Genomic DNA, 17,946 nt, shown 5'->3' with positions numbered 1-17,946 from the left:
TCGCTTCGCTCACTAAAATGCCGGTTCATATATTATGCTGCCGAGGAAGGTGAATGTCAGATTAATTTAAGAGAGTGTAGTAGCACAGCTGATTTCCAATATTGCTTTAGGTGCCAATGCTCCTAAGAGAAGGTAGGGGTTTCAGCAAGAAAACATGCTTGAAAAGTATCTCTTCGGCTGTGAAGCATAACAAAGGCCCGTACCATGGGGTCATGAGTAAATTTTGCCCACACTTTCCCCGTCACCCAAATGAAATCATTTACCTAGGTAATTCTTGAGCCAAATTCCACCCGTATAGACATTTGTTCGCATATAGACATTGTCATCGGCATTATGAGCCTTGCAAATAGGAATAATATAGACAGCGTTGCTCCCCTTGGGCATAGATTTAGCCACCTTTCCCGTGATGACATGCCCCCCGATTATGTTCGCCAAGTTGCTATCATTGCATTTGTATTTAGAGCCAGACGCCCAATCGTGGGAGGTGCACTCATCCGGCGAACCATAATAATCCTGCCACAGCGTCTTCCACGGCAGGTTTTGGATTTTTGGGTCCGGGGTTGAACCAATCACGTTGGCTATATGTTCGTTGACAGAGAAGGTTACCTCTCCGCCCCAGGTCGACTCAAGAACATTCACCATATTTGTGCCATCAGGGTACTCTCTGGTTGGATCATGAGGTCCCAAATCTGTGCCATCCGTAGCGGTCATTGTGGTCCAGTTCCTCATATCCTCGGCTGTTTTAAGGGCCGGTGGTGGGGTATGGACGCGGACCACGGGGAAGGCTCCTCTGGCTGCCGCAAGAATGCGGTCATTGGTACCCCGAATACTGAGTTGTAGTGCATCCAGCAGTCCCGGGCTGTATTGGTCTGAAAAAGTCCAGTTCAGGTTACTGCCGGAAGGGCGGATGTCACTTCGGTAGGTATGCTGTTGGCACACGTCGTTGGTACTCGCAGCCCTGCTTAGCAAGCAGGTAGAATCGGAAGTTGACTCAAAGTCATTGCCGTAAAGTTCCAGCACCTCGCCAACAGCATCATAAGAGTAGGAAATTCGAATCGCGGCTTCCAGCCGCGGGTCGGCGAAGTGTGTCAGGTTACCAACCTGTTGGAAAGGACTTGTGTACGTATGACTGCCTTGTTGAATATCAATCGACAGATTGATATTTCTCGGATTGATAATGACAATTTGCTGGTAGGCACTGTTGTAGGCGGGCGTCAAAGGCACTGTCACATTAAGCATAGGCATATTGTGTCGGAAACTGGGAAACTGAAGCAGCTAATGTTTGAGCGTTGTGCAATAGATCACCAAAGAAAATTTCCTAATAGTTGGTTCATGCAAGAAATCGAATCACCAGATCGGGTCCCCTTATATATGCCTCTAGCCCTACTTTCCCGCACACCGGAGCAAAACATCGCCACTGCCAGGTAATGCATTCTGAAGACTGAGTGGTTAACCACGGGTATAGTCATTCAATGTTCTATACACGGTGCGCCACCGAGGCTGGTGGTTAAATGCGGGAATGTCCAAGCACATCATGTAGGTTGATGTAGAGGACCAGCCTAGAATTCCGCGCACTTCGCGGTAAACTATACGCACCCAACCAAATTTAAAAGTTAAGAATTTGGTACATAACAACATCCGGTGGAGATCAGCTCGTAGTTACTAGTACTGACGTAGATGATAGTGCTAATGCGGAAGTGTCTACGTATATTATAAAGAAATGATGTGGAGGACTAGCCTAGAATTCTATGCACGCAACGATAAACCATGCATGACAACATCCGGTGGCAACCAGATCGTAGTTGGTACTGCCAACATAGATGAATGATAGTGCTGAATGCGGACATGCTCAAGTGTACTATGTAGGGATGGCTTGAGCTGGGTGATCTAACTGTACATGTTTGGCGGAATGGTGACGTTTAGCCTGGCTGATTACTGAAATAACCGCTGGGCAGTTTTGGTAAGGCAACGAACGCCTTCCTTGGGTACTGTAAGGGTGGTGATGGGGGGTTATAGGTATAACTTGCTGAAGGGCCCGATGGGCCTGTTGGAAAGGCTAAAGGGCCTTGCCTCGAATACATACGAGCGGATGTCGTTGCTTGTACGCGGGCTTTTCTAGTACAGCTGAGCGGACGGGCACCCTTGCTTTCAGCACCTTATGATTGTGTGTGCGTGATAATACACCGAGAGACTGATAGAATGATAAATGCAACCTATGTGGTGAGTGGTGGAAAGGTGACCCCTAGTTATGACCTCTTATTAGAGGAGAGAGAGCCAAGTAACAATCTAAGTCATAAATGAACATATCAAAGGCTACACTTAGAAAAGTCCAATATACGAAGCCTTTTTCCAATTTTCCTTTCCGTCGACCTATCTGAATAGAATGAAACGTATCTGAGGAGACTGCTAAAGATACCACTGGAAGGACTACTCAAAAGACTGTTAGGATATCGTCCCTGCTGATTGTTAGCTCAGTTTAGACTGAGATTTTGATTTGTTAATTCCCAGTTTGTTTAAACTGTTTGGACGAGGAATCTCTGCTGTGTGGTGTTAATAAACCAGGGTTTCCCAAATGCTGTGGCACCTGTATGTACTGGAAAGGGCGCCAAGTATACGATCCTCCAGCAAGGCAAAACCCAGTCAGTCAGTGTGTCCAACCCAGGAGTCTATGGTGATGTGGCCAATCTTCCTCGAAAGTTTTCCCAAGTCTTCTTCGACTCTCGCCAAGATTCAACTGTTCGCGTAGGCTACCACGACTACAACTCTACCGATAGGCAGGGCTGGACCTTAAGATGACAAGACTATCATATTGTTCTGTTTTACTCTTAGTATATCATATGAGATTCGAAGTTCTGGCTCTTCCACGATCTGCTAACAGTGCGCTTTGGTTCCGCCCAACTGTTCCCCCTCAGCTTCGAGTGCTTCTCTCTGGCGGCACACCTTTCGCTTCGTACCAGCAATAATGCTATCCAGTCCAACCAAAACTCAGCATTTCTTCGCGGGCATATTCCCCTCGTGTGGTTAGTGTTTCTCTTCTGTGTCTTGGTGGGTCGTTTTGATACACACCCGGTGCTTGTATAGGCTCGCAGCGTTTCGTTTAATTTAACCACAAGTCATTAGTGCAGTATGAGTGCCCAGGAACTAAGAATGCATGTATTTACGCAGTACAGTACTTCCAGAAATTGGTACCACCGCCTACACATTTCGATCGTCTCCCAAACCTTAATGATAGCCTCACCGGTCCATGGAATAGCTCCGGATAAAATGATATTTCCCAAACATTTGTTTGAGGCTCCCTGAATCACAGGCCGTGACACATGCCAACTCTGGCAAATGTAGATAGCTGCACCTTTTCCACCTTAGTATTTCTTACACACTTCTTAATTCCATACAATTCAACATATTGTATTCACATTGACAATCTATTCTACCTGCCAGATCCTATCAACATGATCCATACAGTACTTTTCATGAAAAGTTACACCGTATCATTGGCAGCTTGGAGGCGGAATATCATCATAACGCATTTTCTACTACGTGGATTATCATATACAAAGAAGCGCAGCCGAAATATTAGTTAGACAAATCTGGCGCTAGGAGACATGTATATCTATTACACTCTAAAATTTAATTTTCAGCACAACTCTATGCTACTATCTACACCTGGAGGTGCATTGCCATAGGGTCCATCTGGGCGTTAATATCGGTACCGTGATCGAGCAGGATTTGGACCACCTCTTTGTATCCTCCACTTAATATAGTTTGAAGTGCTCTACTACCACTCTAGGCGTTCGCATTAGTACCATAAGTGAGTAGGATTTGGACCACCTCTTTATGGTCTTCACCTAATCCAGCTCAAAGTGCACTACTATAGTATACATCTAGGTCTTTGAATATGACTAATAGATCAGAGAACTTCCTGAAACCCTAGGCTATTCTTCAAAATTAATCATATGATGCTCAGTGAGCGGGTTTAACGATTACATATGTTGTACGGAGTACACTCAGGAGCGTGCTCAGCTTTACTCGGTGAGCAAAAAGCGGCAAGGAGTGAGCACTAAAACGGAAAGGAAAACCCATCGGCATTATGTTGTAGTAAAAAGTTCAGCACCTCAACATAGACAGCCCACTTACTATAATATTTGAATTCGATGACTGGGTATTCCTTTTTGATAAGGTATCCTTCTTCCACAGTGATTCGATCGTTCTTACCTGATCATCATGATGCGTGGTTTTGGATGAGTTTGCCGCACTCACGCTTTATGGAGAGCTGGGGGCTGGGGATGTCTCCACGTGAGACTACGGAGTATAATGAAATTTGACGTTAATCTTTTCCTTTTAGGGATTGACTCCAAGAGTTACCTGACCCAAGGGGGGATGGCTTCTTTACATCTCCTTGAGGATATAACAGCATGGATATTGTCGCAATTGCCCGTACATTTGGGGGTGGGATTTCACAATTCGCCTTGGCTATTCATAACATCCGCAAAGGGACAACTTCACCCGATGATCGCCCATTTCTCGCCAGCACAGCCCCACATAGCCTCATGCAGGCTACATGTCAATAGGGGGCCAAGAGGGAAATAAGCCGCCTTGCAGATCACGGCCGTAATATTAATGGCAGTCTGCTCCTTGTACTCCGTACACTTACACCTTTCGTGATACATATGTGTTTTCGAAATGGACCCGAACCAAGGACCAGAGTCACCTGTGTCTCGTGTACATTCAAATGAGGCTCAAAATGCAGAGGCTAACACGCCCGCACAATCGCCCACACAGTCGCCTAGGATCCTCCCGGTTCAGCCTCATCCCGAGCCAGCAAACGAACCTCTTGTATCAGCAGATAATATTATAAATGCACAAAAACCAACCATATGGAACATTATCTCGGACTTGTTTATCTGGGAGATATTGGCCATGGTATTATCATCGGCGCTTCTAGTCGCGATCGTTGTGATCTTGATACATTACGATGATCGTCCTCAACCAACCTGGAAGTTGTCACTGAACTCGTTAATCTCCTGGTTAAGCACTGTCTCGAAAGGATGTGTCTTATTCTCTATCACCGAGGGAATAGGACAGCTGAAGTGGGTGTGGTTCACACGAAAGAGCCGACCTTTGGTTGATCTGAGTATCTTCGATGGGGCCAGTCGGGGGCCATATGGTTGTGCAGGGTTGGTTTGGAGACTACGAGCAAGGTATGTGTCTTCGTGGTCTCATATTGACTAGGAACTTATGAAATGTAGACACTTTGCAGCCCTAGGCAGTGGAGCCGTCATCCTCGCCATTGCCTTCGACCCTTTTGTCCAAAATTTGATCCACTACTACCCTAAACTCGTTGTTGATCCCACAGGGACTGCAATCGTGTCGAGCAACTCTATATACGACGCATTGGGTCCTCCAATGAACATTGGTAAGATAACGAGAAGGATTCCTTGAATCTGGATGCCACTAACCCAAGTGTTCAGTGGGGTACTATCTTGATCCGGCAATGAAAGCCAATATCTACAATTCTCTATTCAACAGCGACTCATCGAAGCCATGGTCTACCCCGAGGTACACCTGCAGCTCAGGAAACTGTACCTGGGATCCAATTACTACAATGGAAATGAGGGCGAGTTGCACAGACATAACAGATCGACTGGTAACCGAATGTTATAATGGTACAGACGGCCGGAGACAGAATACCACTCAGCGGAGTTGCTCTTATTATTTTCAACCTTCCAGTAGCGATATCCGCGCGGATACTCGCATAGGCCGTCTCTGGGGCACACCATTCGTTATAGGGCCAGTCCCTCCAGGACCCTCGGCGCGGCCTTTCATCTACACAGAGAGCATATCAACTCCTATCCAACTTATCGCCCCGGATAATCTGCCAACAAGTGAAATAATATTCTCAGCTAGCGATTTCATACCTAAATGGCAGGCAATGGAATGCAGCATTGATCCAATTGTGCGCAGCTTTCGCGCAAAGGTCTCTCGGGGACTCTATCACGAAGAAACCCTGGCCATCTCAAATAACGGATCTTTTCCGCCGGGCCGCCAAGACGATAAGTACTCCCTGTATCCCCCCTGGGGACCAGAGATGGGAGTTGGGGAAAACAAGGAGTTTGTTATAGGGAAGCGGTCGCTCAAAGCGATACAGCTCTTTTTTCAAAGCTTCTTTTCCGGCGAAGCGCAGCTCAATCCTCAGGGCTTCATGCCAGATTCTAATTCGAGCACATACGCGAATCAGGATTTGATACAGCTTCTCACACTTGCAAACATCACTGATTGCACTGGTGGGATGGCCAAGAAGATGCACTGTGCTATGGATAATGTCGCCGCAGCAATGACAAAGGCAATTCGGGACACGCCGTCAAGGTCAAATCTTAGCACTGTTGCTACGGGCCACGCAATGACCAGCATGACACACGTTTCCATCCATTGGCAGTGGATCGTTCTTCCGATACTAGTGTGGTTATTGGGCCTTGTCACATTATTAGGCACCATTTGGAAGACGCGGAAAGCTATGGTTCCCACATGGAAGAATGAGACGATGCCACTCATATCCCTATATAGAAATGGTCACAATGAGAAGCCTAAAAGCGATGAAGTGTCGGAGACTGAGAGAGTGAAGTTATACAAAAGTGAGGGCAAATTTGCGCTGTCAGGGTAGTTTTATAGGATAAAGAGAGCATGGATGTTTGGATTATTCAATAATATATGAGCAATGGATGAGATGACTGGAAAAGAAGGATAGACAGGTGTATGGTGGAATAAAGATGTGGATATACGGATATGATAATACTACTATGCATACACAGTACTGCCAATGGGAAGACAGACTTGGAATATAATATGCAGGGTTGTGGTCACATGCTACGGTAACCCCGAGAGCAAAATAGGGCAAGAGCAAAGGGCCATCCATTTTAGGAAGGTACGTGGGTGTATAAAAAGATTCCTCCCACCTTTCTTCCGCTTCTCTTCTTCCTCTCCCCAATCCTCCCTGTCTCACCGTAGCCCACCGAGGCAGCGCAGAGGGTGGTCCTCGAAAGACATCAACACCAAGTTGTTGAGGCCTTCGAAGGTCCGAATACAAATCAAATTGCCAGTTCTCGTGCGAGTCCTGATCAGTTGGTGACTGAACTCCAAAAGTTCGGTAGTCACTGGCAGATCCCACGGAATACATGGGGGGTGGTTGGTCACATCCTCTTTCATTGTACACCTAGTCAGCTACATGTAGTCATCTGAGTACACTTGAAAGAAATTTGATTTGGTCATGTAGATTGTTTGTTTTACTGTACATATGTATCGTGGCAGTGATGCCGTGTCAAGACAACAATTTCAAATATTGGCATACAACGTGCCATCCCGTAGCTCGTGAACACTGCTGTTTCGACTGTTTGGAGACCCGACCTCGGTATAACGAGTGCCATCCCGCAGCTCATGGATAGTGACTCTGCGATTACTCTTGCGCTTACGCTGGGATCCTCGTCTGGAATCCGGGCTCCCTGACTCACTTGGTACTTGACTGCTTGGTGTCAAATCGCGCTCTTGGCTGTCTCTCGCGATAGCTTCCTGGAGCATACGGTCTGCGATCCTATCAAAACCAACTTCCTCATACCATCGACGTAGTCCAGACGCGTAGGCACGTTCCTGGGACCCATATTCCACAGGGGGTCCATTTACCTCGGCATCAGGACCAGATCCGTCGAATACGGCCCATGCGCTGGACTCCACACTGACAAGCATGACCGTGTGATCAAAGCTCCGAACCTTGAAGTTGCGTAAGAGTACGGCGGTACCTTGAACCAAGGACGGCATTGAGCTCTTGTGGCGCCGGAAAATCTGAGCACGAAGAGTCGTGCCAGCCATTGAGGGATCGGTAAGCTGAATGGTCACGAACCAGTCTTTCGAGCCAGATTTGGCTCGGGCTATTGGCGAAGCCTCGTGCACGATTGATATGGTATCGACTAAGTTATCGTAATGGTCGATGAGTGTAGCAAGCGGGGCGAAGTAAGAAAGCTTGCTGCGGAGTCCAGATGCATTACGGTCAGGGACTGGGTATTGTCCGACGGGGGCTGCTGGTCCTTTGGGGGATTCAGTGTTGATCACAACCTCCACAGCGCGGGTAGGTTCGGGCGTTCTTCGAGGTTTCGCAGCTTCAGCGAGTTGCGAAGTAGTCTCGGCATCACAATGTCCGTCAACGTACATCGCTTGTTCGATCTCTTTTGTGAGTTCTGTGCCGACATCATCATTTCTGTCTGACTTTGGGGAGCTAGCAGTCTGCGACATTCTATCCAGACCAGTATGAGCTTCGCTTTCCTCGATCGTGAATGAAATTCCAGGTTCAATTTCAGATTCAACATCGAAAACCAATTCACGTGCGGATGTATTTTCCTGCGTGGGGTCTGGGGTCAGAAGTTGTCGCTCGACTGGAGGCATAATCGACGGCGAGGCTCGACCTCCAAGGAGCTCAGGTCCTTCGACAGTCGGTTCATGCGTCAACGGAAAATCGTCCATAAGATTTCCAGTAGACGAAGGAATATGCAAATCAGAGTATCGATCCGCATCGAGAGACTGCCCAGCATGACTTTCCATTTCCAATGATCGGCCTTGAGGATGAGATTGAGGAATATCAAGCAAATTTGGATCAACATTCCCCAATTGCCCCTCCTCCTCCTCCTCCTCCTCCTCCTCCTCCTCCTCCGTCTCTCGATCAACGGCCACTTCTATCTGTGCGTCAGGCTCGGCCGCAGCATCATCAGACTCGTCGCTGCCCGCTTCTTCAATAAGCCCGACATCTTCCATTTCTTCATCTTCACCCTCGGTAGGGTTTGGTGACACCATTTCCGAGGAAGGGCCTTGAGGATGAGACTCAGGCGTATCAGGCAAATTTGGATCAACATTGCCTGGCTGCTCCTCGTCGGCGGCACGATCAACTGCCAATTCCACCTGTGCGTCCACATTGGCCGCAGCGTAAGACTCGTCGTTGTCAGCTCCTTCGATGAGCTCCGCGTCTTCCATTTCATTATCTTGGTCCTCATCAGGGTTGGGTGATGAAGTTTCGGACGGATGGTCCGTTGGATAGTGCTCTGGGGTCGACTCGTCATCCTCCATATCACTCTCGTGAACGCGGTCATCTTGTCGACTGTATTCATGTTGTTCAATTTCTTCACTCTCCTCGCTTTCATCGATATCGAAATCTTCTTCCACAGCTCCGCGATAGCCACTCTCTCCGTCAACATACCATGGCTCTGGATATTCCTGCACACCCGATGCAGAATTGGCTGTACCTGGAGAGACAACCGGGAGTCCGGATTCCACGCGGTATGAGGGATCATCTCGTTCTGCTGATTGCGAAGCTGAGGCCACTGGATGATTGGAGGCAGGTTCATCATCACTGTCACTGTCCAGGACGATTACTTCATGGTCTCCCGTCTGCGAAGGCCGGTGCTGTTGTTCCTGCTCGACCCTCTCATCACTGGATTCAAGGCTGAAGTCATCTTCGTCCTCTTCAAGTTCCTCTTCCTCTTCCTCTTCCTCGTCACATTCATTGTGTGAATCGTAATTTTCCACGGACTCCGCATAGTACACTTCATCTTTCTCCTCACTGTATCCTTGACCGGGGGAGCGAGTGAAAGCACCTGCCGCCACAGATGAACCCTCGGGATCTTCCTCATTTTCTTGTTCCTCTTCCATATCTCTCTTCTTTTGTTTTTCCTTCTCTCGCATGACTATCATTTGCCCGAGGGCGGCGATCGCATCCTGATCAAAGGCGGAGGCTGATTGATTTGGGTGGAAATGTTCCTCATCATAAGGTCCACCAGAATGTTGAAGAGAGTCCACATTGTCGTTGGCCGTTTCCATGCCAAGATCAGCTTTAGCGTCTAATCTATCGATAACTTGTGGAGATTCGAGTGGTTCATTTTCCGGTTCCTCACCTGAACGCGAAGGTGATGCTGAATCATCGCGCCATAGATAACTAACATCGATGATACGTTCATGTTCTGTTTGAGCTTCATCGGTGGCATTTTCGGTACCGATATCACCTTGAGCGGCAGCTGGTTCACCTTCCGAGACTGAAAGGGATGCTGGACGGTCCCGGGATATGTGAACATCATCAGAAGCATGGCTCTGCTGTGCTTCAGTTGATACTTGAGCTTCGTCGCCGGTAGGATTGAGGATCACCTCAGCTTTAATGACATCTGATCCATGAATAGCTCCAGTGTCGATTATTTCAACTTCCCGCGCTTCCGGCAAACCTTCTGAGTCTAGATGTGATGCCACATCATCGCGGAAGATGAAACCGGCATCCAAGACATGTTCCTGCTGGATGGGTTCAATATCTGGACCAAGGTCTTCCACTGTCTCTCCTGGAATGGGATCGGTGGCGTCTGTATCATGAATCTCAATGGAGGGTTCTTCGGGGGTTTCTATGGTGCATGTTTCCGCAGGAACAGATCGAACGTCTTCAGGCTGCGTGGGCGGCGTCCATGGCAGGAAATAGCCGGCGGGGCCAGAATTATTAGATATAAGCGGGGAAGGGATCGGGAGCCCTGGAGAAGGGATCGGTCGAATTTGCGGTGTGGCTACTGGCAGATGCAAAGGAGTTCCTTGATTATCAACCGGTTCATGAGACGAAACATTAGTCAATTCAAGGGAAGGCTTTGCAAATGCCGGAAGTGGTTCTTGCGGCGCATCATCCGTGTGTGTTGGAGCTTCGGCAGCATCCGTCATTGGATGGTCTGAAGTCTCACTCGCCGACTCTGCCGCGTCGAGCTCTTGGTCGATAGATTGATTCAAAGCCTGTTCCCAATCCACTGGCGCTTCTTGTTCATGGGGGCTTTCTGGTTCATTCAGAACACGCCAATCTTCCCTGCGCAAGCTGTACCTTAGTTTTTTTCTTCCTTTCCCCGGCACAAATCCATCTTCTTCCACGAAAGGATCAAAAGCGGGACGGATGGTTCCTCCGAGTGAAGTTCGAGGAGACCTGAATACTGGCGACCCCCATGGGCGTGCACTAGAAGGCAGGTCGAGTTCTGCATTGATCAACTTCCCAGTAGGAGTTGTAGGCGGTGCAAGTTCGGTTTCAGGCGGTGCTGTCACTTTCGGCTCAACCGATATAATCAACGGGGGTTGGGAGGGTCGGTAGATCTAGATGGACGGGAGTCAGTTTCTGCAAGCTACAGATCAAGTTTCGGAGCAACATACCTCGAGAGACCCGCCATTCTCAAAGTGCGCATCCCACGCGACAGACCTTCCCGGGGTTTGGCTGGCGCCTTCATTGCCGACAAACTTGGTGTCTTTCAAGGCCAGACACACATTATCCCCAATTCCGACATGCGATGCCGCGACCTTCTCCGCGAGGTGTCCATGAAAGGTGACCTTGATTTGTCCTTTAGCGCCCCTCAAGCGGAAATCCGGCTCTGCTAACAGAAGGCTGATAGCCTTGGTCGAAGATGAGTATGGCCACACCAGTGCCACAGTTGCAAGAAATGAACTTTCGGCCAATTGCTCGAGGTCGGGAGAAATGTGAGCTATCGGAACCCTGGTTAAATGCGCCAGCGCATTTGACGCTGGAGGCTGTTTGGGAGACTGGTCGATCGCATTCATTGCGCCGATTTTCCACGCCGGACTGTTGTTATGTCAAGCTGTCAACATATCAAACTGGAAGAATAGCTGAGATAAGATGAAAGGGAAGAATAAGCGAGTAAAGAAGACCCGGGGGCTGAAAGGAAATGCAGAGAAATTGTTCGGGTACAACAAAGACGTGATAAGCTGAAGCTCTGTCGGGTAATGCAACAGTAACATGACTGTAATAAGTGGAGGATAGGTGTGTAATTAACGTATTGCAGATACAAATATTACCCCCTTCATTGGATTTTCCATAAACTTGCTAATTGTGGATTTTATTGTATAGAGCTGCATTCGAATATGAATAGCTTGAAAATATCTCTATATTGTGAATGCTTCACATTTTAAGGTCTCTAAGCTAAGATATATTGTATGAGACATCAGCTATGAGGCACCTGGGCACATAGCTCCACTATGGTGAAAGCGCTTGGCATCCCCCGAGGCCACTTCTATCTCGTAACCCAACTCGTATTTCAACTACATATATTGCGTTATCTCTCGAGTGCTCATTGAAAGCATGACAATCACAAATACCATTCGTCGAGTAGCTGTCATCGGCGCAGGGCCCTCTGGCCTTGCTGCAGTCAAGTAAGTGGGGTTACATACTCGCGCCGAACACAACATGCTAACTGACTCAGATACCTGCTAGCCGAGAAATGTTTCGATCAAATTGAGGTCTTCGAGCAAAGGAGCTCCGTTGGAGGAGTTTGGAATTATACGCCAAGTTCCGTGAAAAAAGGAATGTCAACAACTGTCCCGCATTTAACCCCTCATGAGCCAGCCGAGAAGCCAGTGTGGATCAATACTACCGAAGGGCGCGAGGCAACATTTGTGTCTCCGCTATACGACCGATTGGAGACCAATATCCCCAAGGAATTAATGCGCTATTCGGATAAGGCATTTCCATTGGACGCCCAGCTCTTCCCCAAACACCGGACAGTGAAACAATATCTTGAAGAATATGCCGAAGATATCAAAAGCTTTATTCAATTTGAGACGCAAGTCTTAGATGTGAAACTCGAAGATGAAAGTCTAAAAACCTGGAGTCTAACGGCGAAGAGTCTCCGAACTGGCATCGACACAACCCACATTTATGATGCTGTGGTGGTTGCAAGCGGTCATTTCACGGTCCCTTATTTACCAGATATCCCAGGAATACAAGCCTGGGATGCATCACACCCAGGTGTTATCTCTCATTCCAAGTTTTACAACTCACCAGAACCTTTTCAAGGAAAGAAAGTGGTTGTGGTAGGAAGTTCTGCCTCGGGGCTTGACATTGGTGCCCAGATAAACGAAGTAAGCCAGGGAAAAGTGTTGGTCTCCCAACGATCTGAATCCTACTTGGCTGCACCCCCTAATGGCGATAAAATCATATGCCCGGAGATAGTCGAGTTTCTTCCGCCAGCCTATGATAGAGGTATAAAATTTGCGGATGGTCGCATTGAGGAACACATCGACGCCATTGTTTTTTGCACTGGCTATTTCTATTCATATCCTTTCCTGTCTTCACTCAATCCACCCGTTGTGACCCATGGGTGGCGTACAATGAATGTCTACCAGCAGTTATTTTATATTGAGCACCCTACCCTCGTCTTCCCAGTGCTTTCCCAGCGAGTTATTCCGTTCCCGATGGCTGAGAACCATGCTGCTGTCTTCTCCCGTGTATGGTCCGGACGGCTTACACTTCCACCAAAGGATGAGATGAAAATATGGGAAAATTCCGAAATTGATGCCAAAGGAGATGGAAAGGAGTTCCACCTGCTTCCATTCCCCATGGATGCTGACTATCTGAATTTTCTTTACAATTGGGCGGAAAAGGCTAGCCCACGACCTGGACTGTCCAACAATGGACAAGGCAAACTTGGCACTCGATGGGGTGAGCGAGAAAGATGGATGCGGGCCCATTTCCCAGATATAAGGCGCGCCTTTGTCCAGCGAGATAACGAGCGGAGTGAGATCAAGAATCTAGCAGAGCTTGGTTTCAGCTTCGAGGAGTGGAAGAAGCAACAAGATAATCAGTCATGATTATTGTACAAGTTCACATCTCAACCTGTACATACAACATTCTTAGTGACTTTAAATCAATTAGAAATAGAATAGTTTTGCATCTTTGAATTATTATATAGATCCATAAGCCTATACCCGTTGGCCAGTATGTCACTATTCCCATAGATCTACCGCCGATAAGCGTTATCACGTGAAGCGGGTTCACTATCCGTCCGTCCGTCGCGCCGTACATTTACCTTCTTTCATATACCGTCGCAGTGTTTTGGGGAAGTGTTAGATGTTGCCCAGAATTGAAAATTGTATGTGTCACGGATCAATGCAGCTTATATGAGCTTCTCTTGAGTATTGAACCTACACCCTCATTTCACCCCCGTCATGTTGTCCAACATCTCCCCGATACTCGCCCGCACATGATGTTTCGAGAGCAGCCTCAGCGGAAACTTGATAGTCACCACAGAATAAATGCTGACCGGCCTCCAGCTGCAACTGTGATTATTAGCGATAGCAGTGAAAGCAGCGACGGTAGTGATTCGGATGATCAGGAGTGGCCTATCAAGTGTATCCTCCGTGAAACAGACACTGAGTATCTGATTGATTGGGAGGGTCCTTACGATCCAACTTGGGTGAGTTCCCGTGGTACGATTGGACATAAAAGGCATTGAAGAAATGCTTGCCGAGCTTGTACTAACAGTTGCGCTTCCGTTGCTTCCATAGGAACCCAAAGCGAACGCGAGTGAACTTGCTGTACAGGTCTGGAACAGGGAGAAAGCTCGGCGATCAAGGGAACGAAATCGAAAATTGACACGCGAGGGGATCACCAAATCGCCTATTGTCATCGAGGTCTCTTCCTTATCCCCAGAAGCAATCATCGACCTAGGGGACCACTCGCCCTTCGATAAGGAAAGCAACGAGACCGAGCAGAGCGACACTGATTACGATAATTGTTCAAGCGCTTCCTCGTCGCTATTTGTGCGACAAGAGGGGCTTCCAGAGTTAGTAGACTCCCTTCGATCTCAATACATTGAAGCCTCGGGCTGCTTTTACCGGACCTCCTCGCCACCCCGGTCTCTCTCCGAAAGTTCTCCGCCCCTGGAGGCTGTATCCACCAACTCTCTTTCGCAGGCCACTGCTGCGTTTTTTGAATATATCCCCGAGTCATCTTTTCCGCCTGAAGACCTGCAACCAGGTGAGTGGGACGACGAGATCGTGTTCGATACGCAGCAGCGTGATCCGACTTGTGACTCAAAGGCCGATTTGGTTAATAGATGCTCATCGCATCGACAGTACTCTGCGGAAACCAACGGGGTTATTGAATTATCACATCCGATCACGCCGGGTCTTGGACTGGGTTCAAAGGTCATCGAAATAGCTGAGACACCTGCTCAGCCGCCAGGTTTAGAAGCTGCATCTGATTTATCGTGGCTCGGTTCCTTCCCTGTTGATAATCCTCCATCTCACAACAATTTGATTTCTCGGCCTCTTGCCTCGTGCGGCTCAGTTGTCAGAGGTAGTTTCACGTGCCACATGAAGCCTTACATTTCACTCACATTTTCACAGACTCTGAGTTCGTCCAATCGACTTACCTGAGCTCAATCCCAGAGACAGTTCTTCAACAATTGTCACAATATCCAGAACAGCTCGGTGCTGACGGTTTCACTCGACCAGTGTTTTCATCTTCTAATCTCCTGGAAGAAGAACTATCTGCCGAAACCATGGAAGACAAACAGCCCAAGCTATCTGACCCTTCTCTCTCCGACGCCCCATTGGACCGATACGATCAATTGCCAGGGTCTACCCCTGTGGAAAAGATACGCAACGCCTGGGCACAACTCAACGACGAACATCACTCTGAGCTATCGCAAACGGCTAACGCTGTCGAAACTCCATCCTCAGTTGGGGATATCGAAGCTTCGGTCCCTGTGTCTATCCCCGAAACAACTGCCCCGCTTAGTGTGCGGGCCGACACAGATTCCTTCTCCCATTCACATACTGCAGTTCATCATGGTCATTCTGAATCTTTACTGCCGCCCTCAGAACTAGCTCACGGAGGCCATATGACTCAACATTCACTCCAAACTATCCACCCCAGCGCCCTGACCGTCACCGACATGGATGAGGTTACGCCCGGTTCAGTCCACCTTGGGCCATCTGAATTTGCCGTCACCCTTCCGATGGATTCTCGTGTGAAGGATGACTACGAAAGAGTGCTATCAGATGCAGCCACAAACATACGCCAATTTTTCGACAGCTTTCAGTCAAATACTCAAATTTCTGAGTCTGAGGTGCGTAGGGAATCTTTCTTGAATATGTTTCACATTGCTTACGTGCTACGCACAGCGAGAGGTTTTGCATGCACAAATGCGAGAAGTCATTGCGCGGTTGAGCAATGTTTCGACCCATCCAGACTTAAACATCACCGACCATTTGAAGGACCCTGACCCCGACCTTGCGAAAGAGGCAGCCTGGGCAGAATACTCAAGCGCAAAGTTTCTTCTACTAGGTCATCTCATGGATATTGTAGGTACGCACGAGCTCCATCTGATTCTCGCTGTCGAAGACGAGAAGAAACAGACAGTCCTTGAGCGTTATCTCCAAGGGAAGGGCTTCACATACACCAGACCACGTGAAGAGATGGGCAGCATCATGGAAGTTTCCCTAGCCAAGGGGTCGCTGAGCTTTGGAATTCATTCCAATGAGACCGTCCGCGAACTTTACAAACCGCCGTCTGCTATTTTTGCGTTGGATTCGTATTTCAGACCCAAAAGTCCATCCGTACAGCACATTCGAACGACTTATGCTCGGAACGGGAACTTGCTTCCAGTCATCTGGTTTCTTGTCGCCAACACAGGTGAACATATTGAGCGTTGTTTGCCCGAGTCACCGGAGCCCGATCGATTGCGTTTACTTGTGCATTACATTGCTCGTCTCCATGATGAGGTCGGTGATCTTCAGGATGATGCCCTTGGCGTGCATGAGGACGCAGAAGAAATTCTTGGGTACCTCTTGGGTAGTGTTGCTGGTTGGCCATTACCTACCATTGAGCCTTTGAATCTTGTGTCCCTGGAGGAGTTAGAGTGCGAGAGCTCTCCTTCATCTGACGAGGCGACCCAGCCGGCTCAGAAACGCACACTAGTAAGTATATCACATCTTAATGTATCTACATCCAACTAACGCTTCGGACTAGGACCATGAACCCGAGGAACACTCGTCAAAGCGCGCACGGGTCGGTACTCAAGAGAACAGCCAGTTGACTGAGTCGACTAAGCCTCCTAGTCAAACATTGGACCGCGATTTGCAATCACTAGAGAAGAATCTAATGCAGATGAAACACATCCATGCCACTGAAACGGCTCAGTTTCACGCTGAGCTTTCTCAGGCATATTCTCGATGCCAAGAAATGGAGAAGGCGCTGGGTATTCTACAACACCGTTACGAGAGCCGGACCAAGGAACTCCATGCAACTCGCCTAGAGCGCGATCGGATGAATGAGAATAAGCCGTCTTTGGAACAGCGCGTCGAGAAACAAAAAGAAACCATCTCAAGTTTGAAAGAAGAACGGACAGAGCTAAAGCGCGAGCTTGATGAAGCCAGGCAAGCACTCAAAGATGGCGGTGGTAGTTCTGCCGAACTGGAGAAAGCCCGCGAGGAAATCCGCCGCCTCGCCAAAGAGAATGCGAACCTTGAGCGCAAGGCTGAGTTCGAGAAAAATCAAGCCGAGTACACCCGAGAGCAATATCAGACCGCATCTACCGCGGCCGCGCAGTCCGGCACAGAAAGTCGCCGTTTAGCCACCGAAAATGAGAAACTAAAGCGCAAGGCCGAAAGCAACGCCGTCCAACTTCGCCAATTACACATGAAGGACGAGTCCGCTCGTCATCTAGCTCGCATTGAAGAGCTCGAATTAATTCTCGCTACGCGCGACGAATTCTTACGCAGGAAGGAAGAGGAGCTTCGTGAAATCCGAAAGAATCGTCCATCTACTCGCTCGACTAGCACTCAACCACGAAGCCCCAAGTGGGCCGGCAGCCGTCCGACCAGCCCAGGGATTGGTCATAATGGTAACGGCAATGGCGGTCTTGGGGGAAGAGGCAGTGCGCTGCGATACAGTTCGGAGATGCCTTTCTGAGAGCAAGCATAAATCAATATCCTCCGTGCTTGCCACGCTTTCTGCTCATCTTTTTGGCACGCCTTTTTCTCACCCCTGCCAATCTATGACGTCTAGATACGATACATCGACCGGGCATTTGCGCTTTGCGAAGCATTTTAGTCATTTTAGCTGGGTCTTTGTTCCTTTCATCCGCTCATTACAACATTGCATCT

At 48.4% G+C, this 17,946-nt stretch overlaps 5 protein-coding genes across 5 annotated transcripts; 3 read left to right on the top strand and 2 right to left on the bottom strand.

Moving 5' to 3' along the window:
- Nucleotides 1-255: 255 nt before the first annotated feature.
- On the bottom strand, nucleotides 256-1,245 carry PGRI_055700 (uncharacterized protein; the record flags this gene model as incomplete). Its single annotated transcript, XM_040793283.1, has 1 exon — nucleotides 256-1,245. The coding sequence occupies one exon, from the start codon at nucleotides 1,243-1,245 to the stop codon at nucleotides 256-258; it is 990 nt and encodes a 329-aa protein (XP_040648138.1).
- A 3,895-nt stretch (nucleotides 1,246-5,140) lies between these two features.
- Nucleotides 5,141-6,658, top strand: PGRI_055690 (uncharacterized protein; the record flags this gene model as incomplete). The annotated part of the gene is made up of 4 exons (XM_040793282.1): nucleotides 5,141-5,198; nucleotides 5,258-5,413; nucleotides 5,469-5,556; nucleotides 5,728-6,658. The coding sequence occupies 4 exons, from the start codon at nucleotides 5,141-5,143 to the stop codon at nucleotides 6,656-6,658; spliced, it is 1,233 nt and encodes a 410-aa protein (XP_040648137.1).
- Nucleotides 6,659-7,326: 668 nt separating this feature from the next.
- PGRI_055680 (uncharacterized protein) lies at nucleotides 7,327-11,598 on the bottom strand (the record flags this gene model as incomplete). Its single annotated transcript, XM_040793281.1, has 2 exons — nucleotides 7,327-11,139; nucleotides 11,197-11,598. 2 exons carry the CDS (start codon nucleotides 11,596-11,598, stop codon nucleotides 7,327-7,329), a joined length of 4,215 nt encoding a protein of 1,404 aa, XP_040648136.1.
- A 538-nt stretch (nucleotides 11,599-12,136) lies between these two features.
- On the top strand, nucleotides 12,137-13,644 carry PGRI_055670 (putative flavin dependent monooxygenase; the record flags this gene model as incomplete). Its single annotated transcript, XM_040793280.1, has 2 exons — nucleotides 12,137-12,207; nucleotides 12,258-13,644. 2 exons carry the CDS (start codon nucleotides 12,137-12,139, stop codon nucleotides 13,642-13,644), a joined length of 1,458 nt encoding a protein of 485 aa, XP_040648135.1.
- A 392-nt stretch (nucleotides 13,645-14,036) lies between these two features.
- Nucleotides 14,037-17,752, top strand: PGRI_055660 (uncharacterized protein; the record flags this gene model as incomplete). Its single annotated transcript, XM_040793279.1, has 5 exons — nucleotides 14,037-14,249; nucleotides 14,341-15,133; nucleotides 15,184-15,908; nucleotides 15,964-16,758; nucleotides 16,811-17,752. 5 exons carry the CDS (start codon nucleotides 14,037-14,039, stop codon nucleotides 17,750-17,752), a joined length of 3,468 nt encoding a protein of 1,155 aa, XP_040648134.1.
- Between the last annotated feature and the right edge of the window lie 194 nt (nucleotides 17,753-17,946).

This window comes from Penicillium griseofulvum, assembly GCF_001561935.1.
Source record: "Penicillium griseofulvum strain PG3 chromosome Unknown contig_95, whole genome shotgun sequence".
Classification (NCBI taxonomy): domain Eukaryota; kingdom Fungi; phylum Ascomycota; class Eurotiomycetes; order Eurotiales; family Aspergillaceae; genus Penicillium; species Penicillium griseofulvum.
Note: the sequence above shows the minus strand (reverse complement) of the source record. Positions and strands in the feature narration are given on the sequence as shown.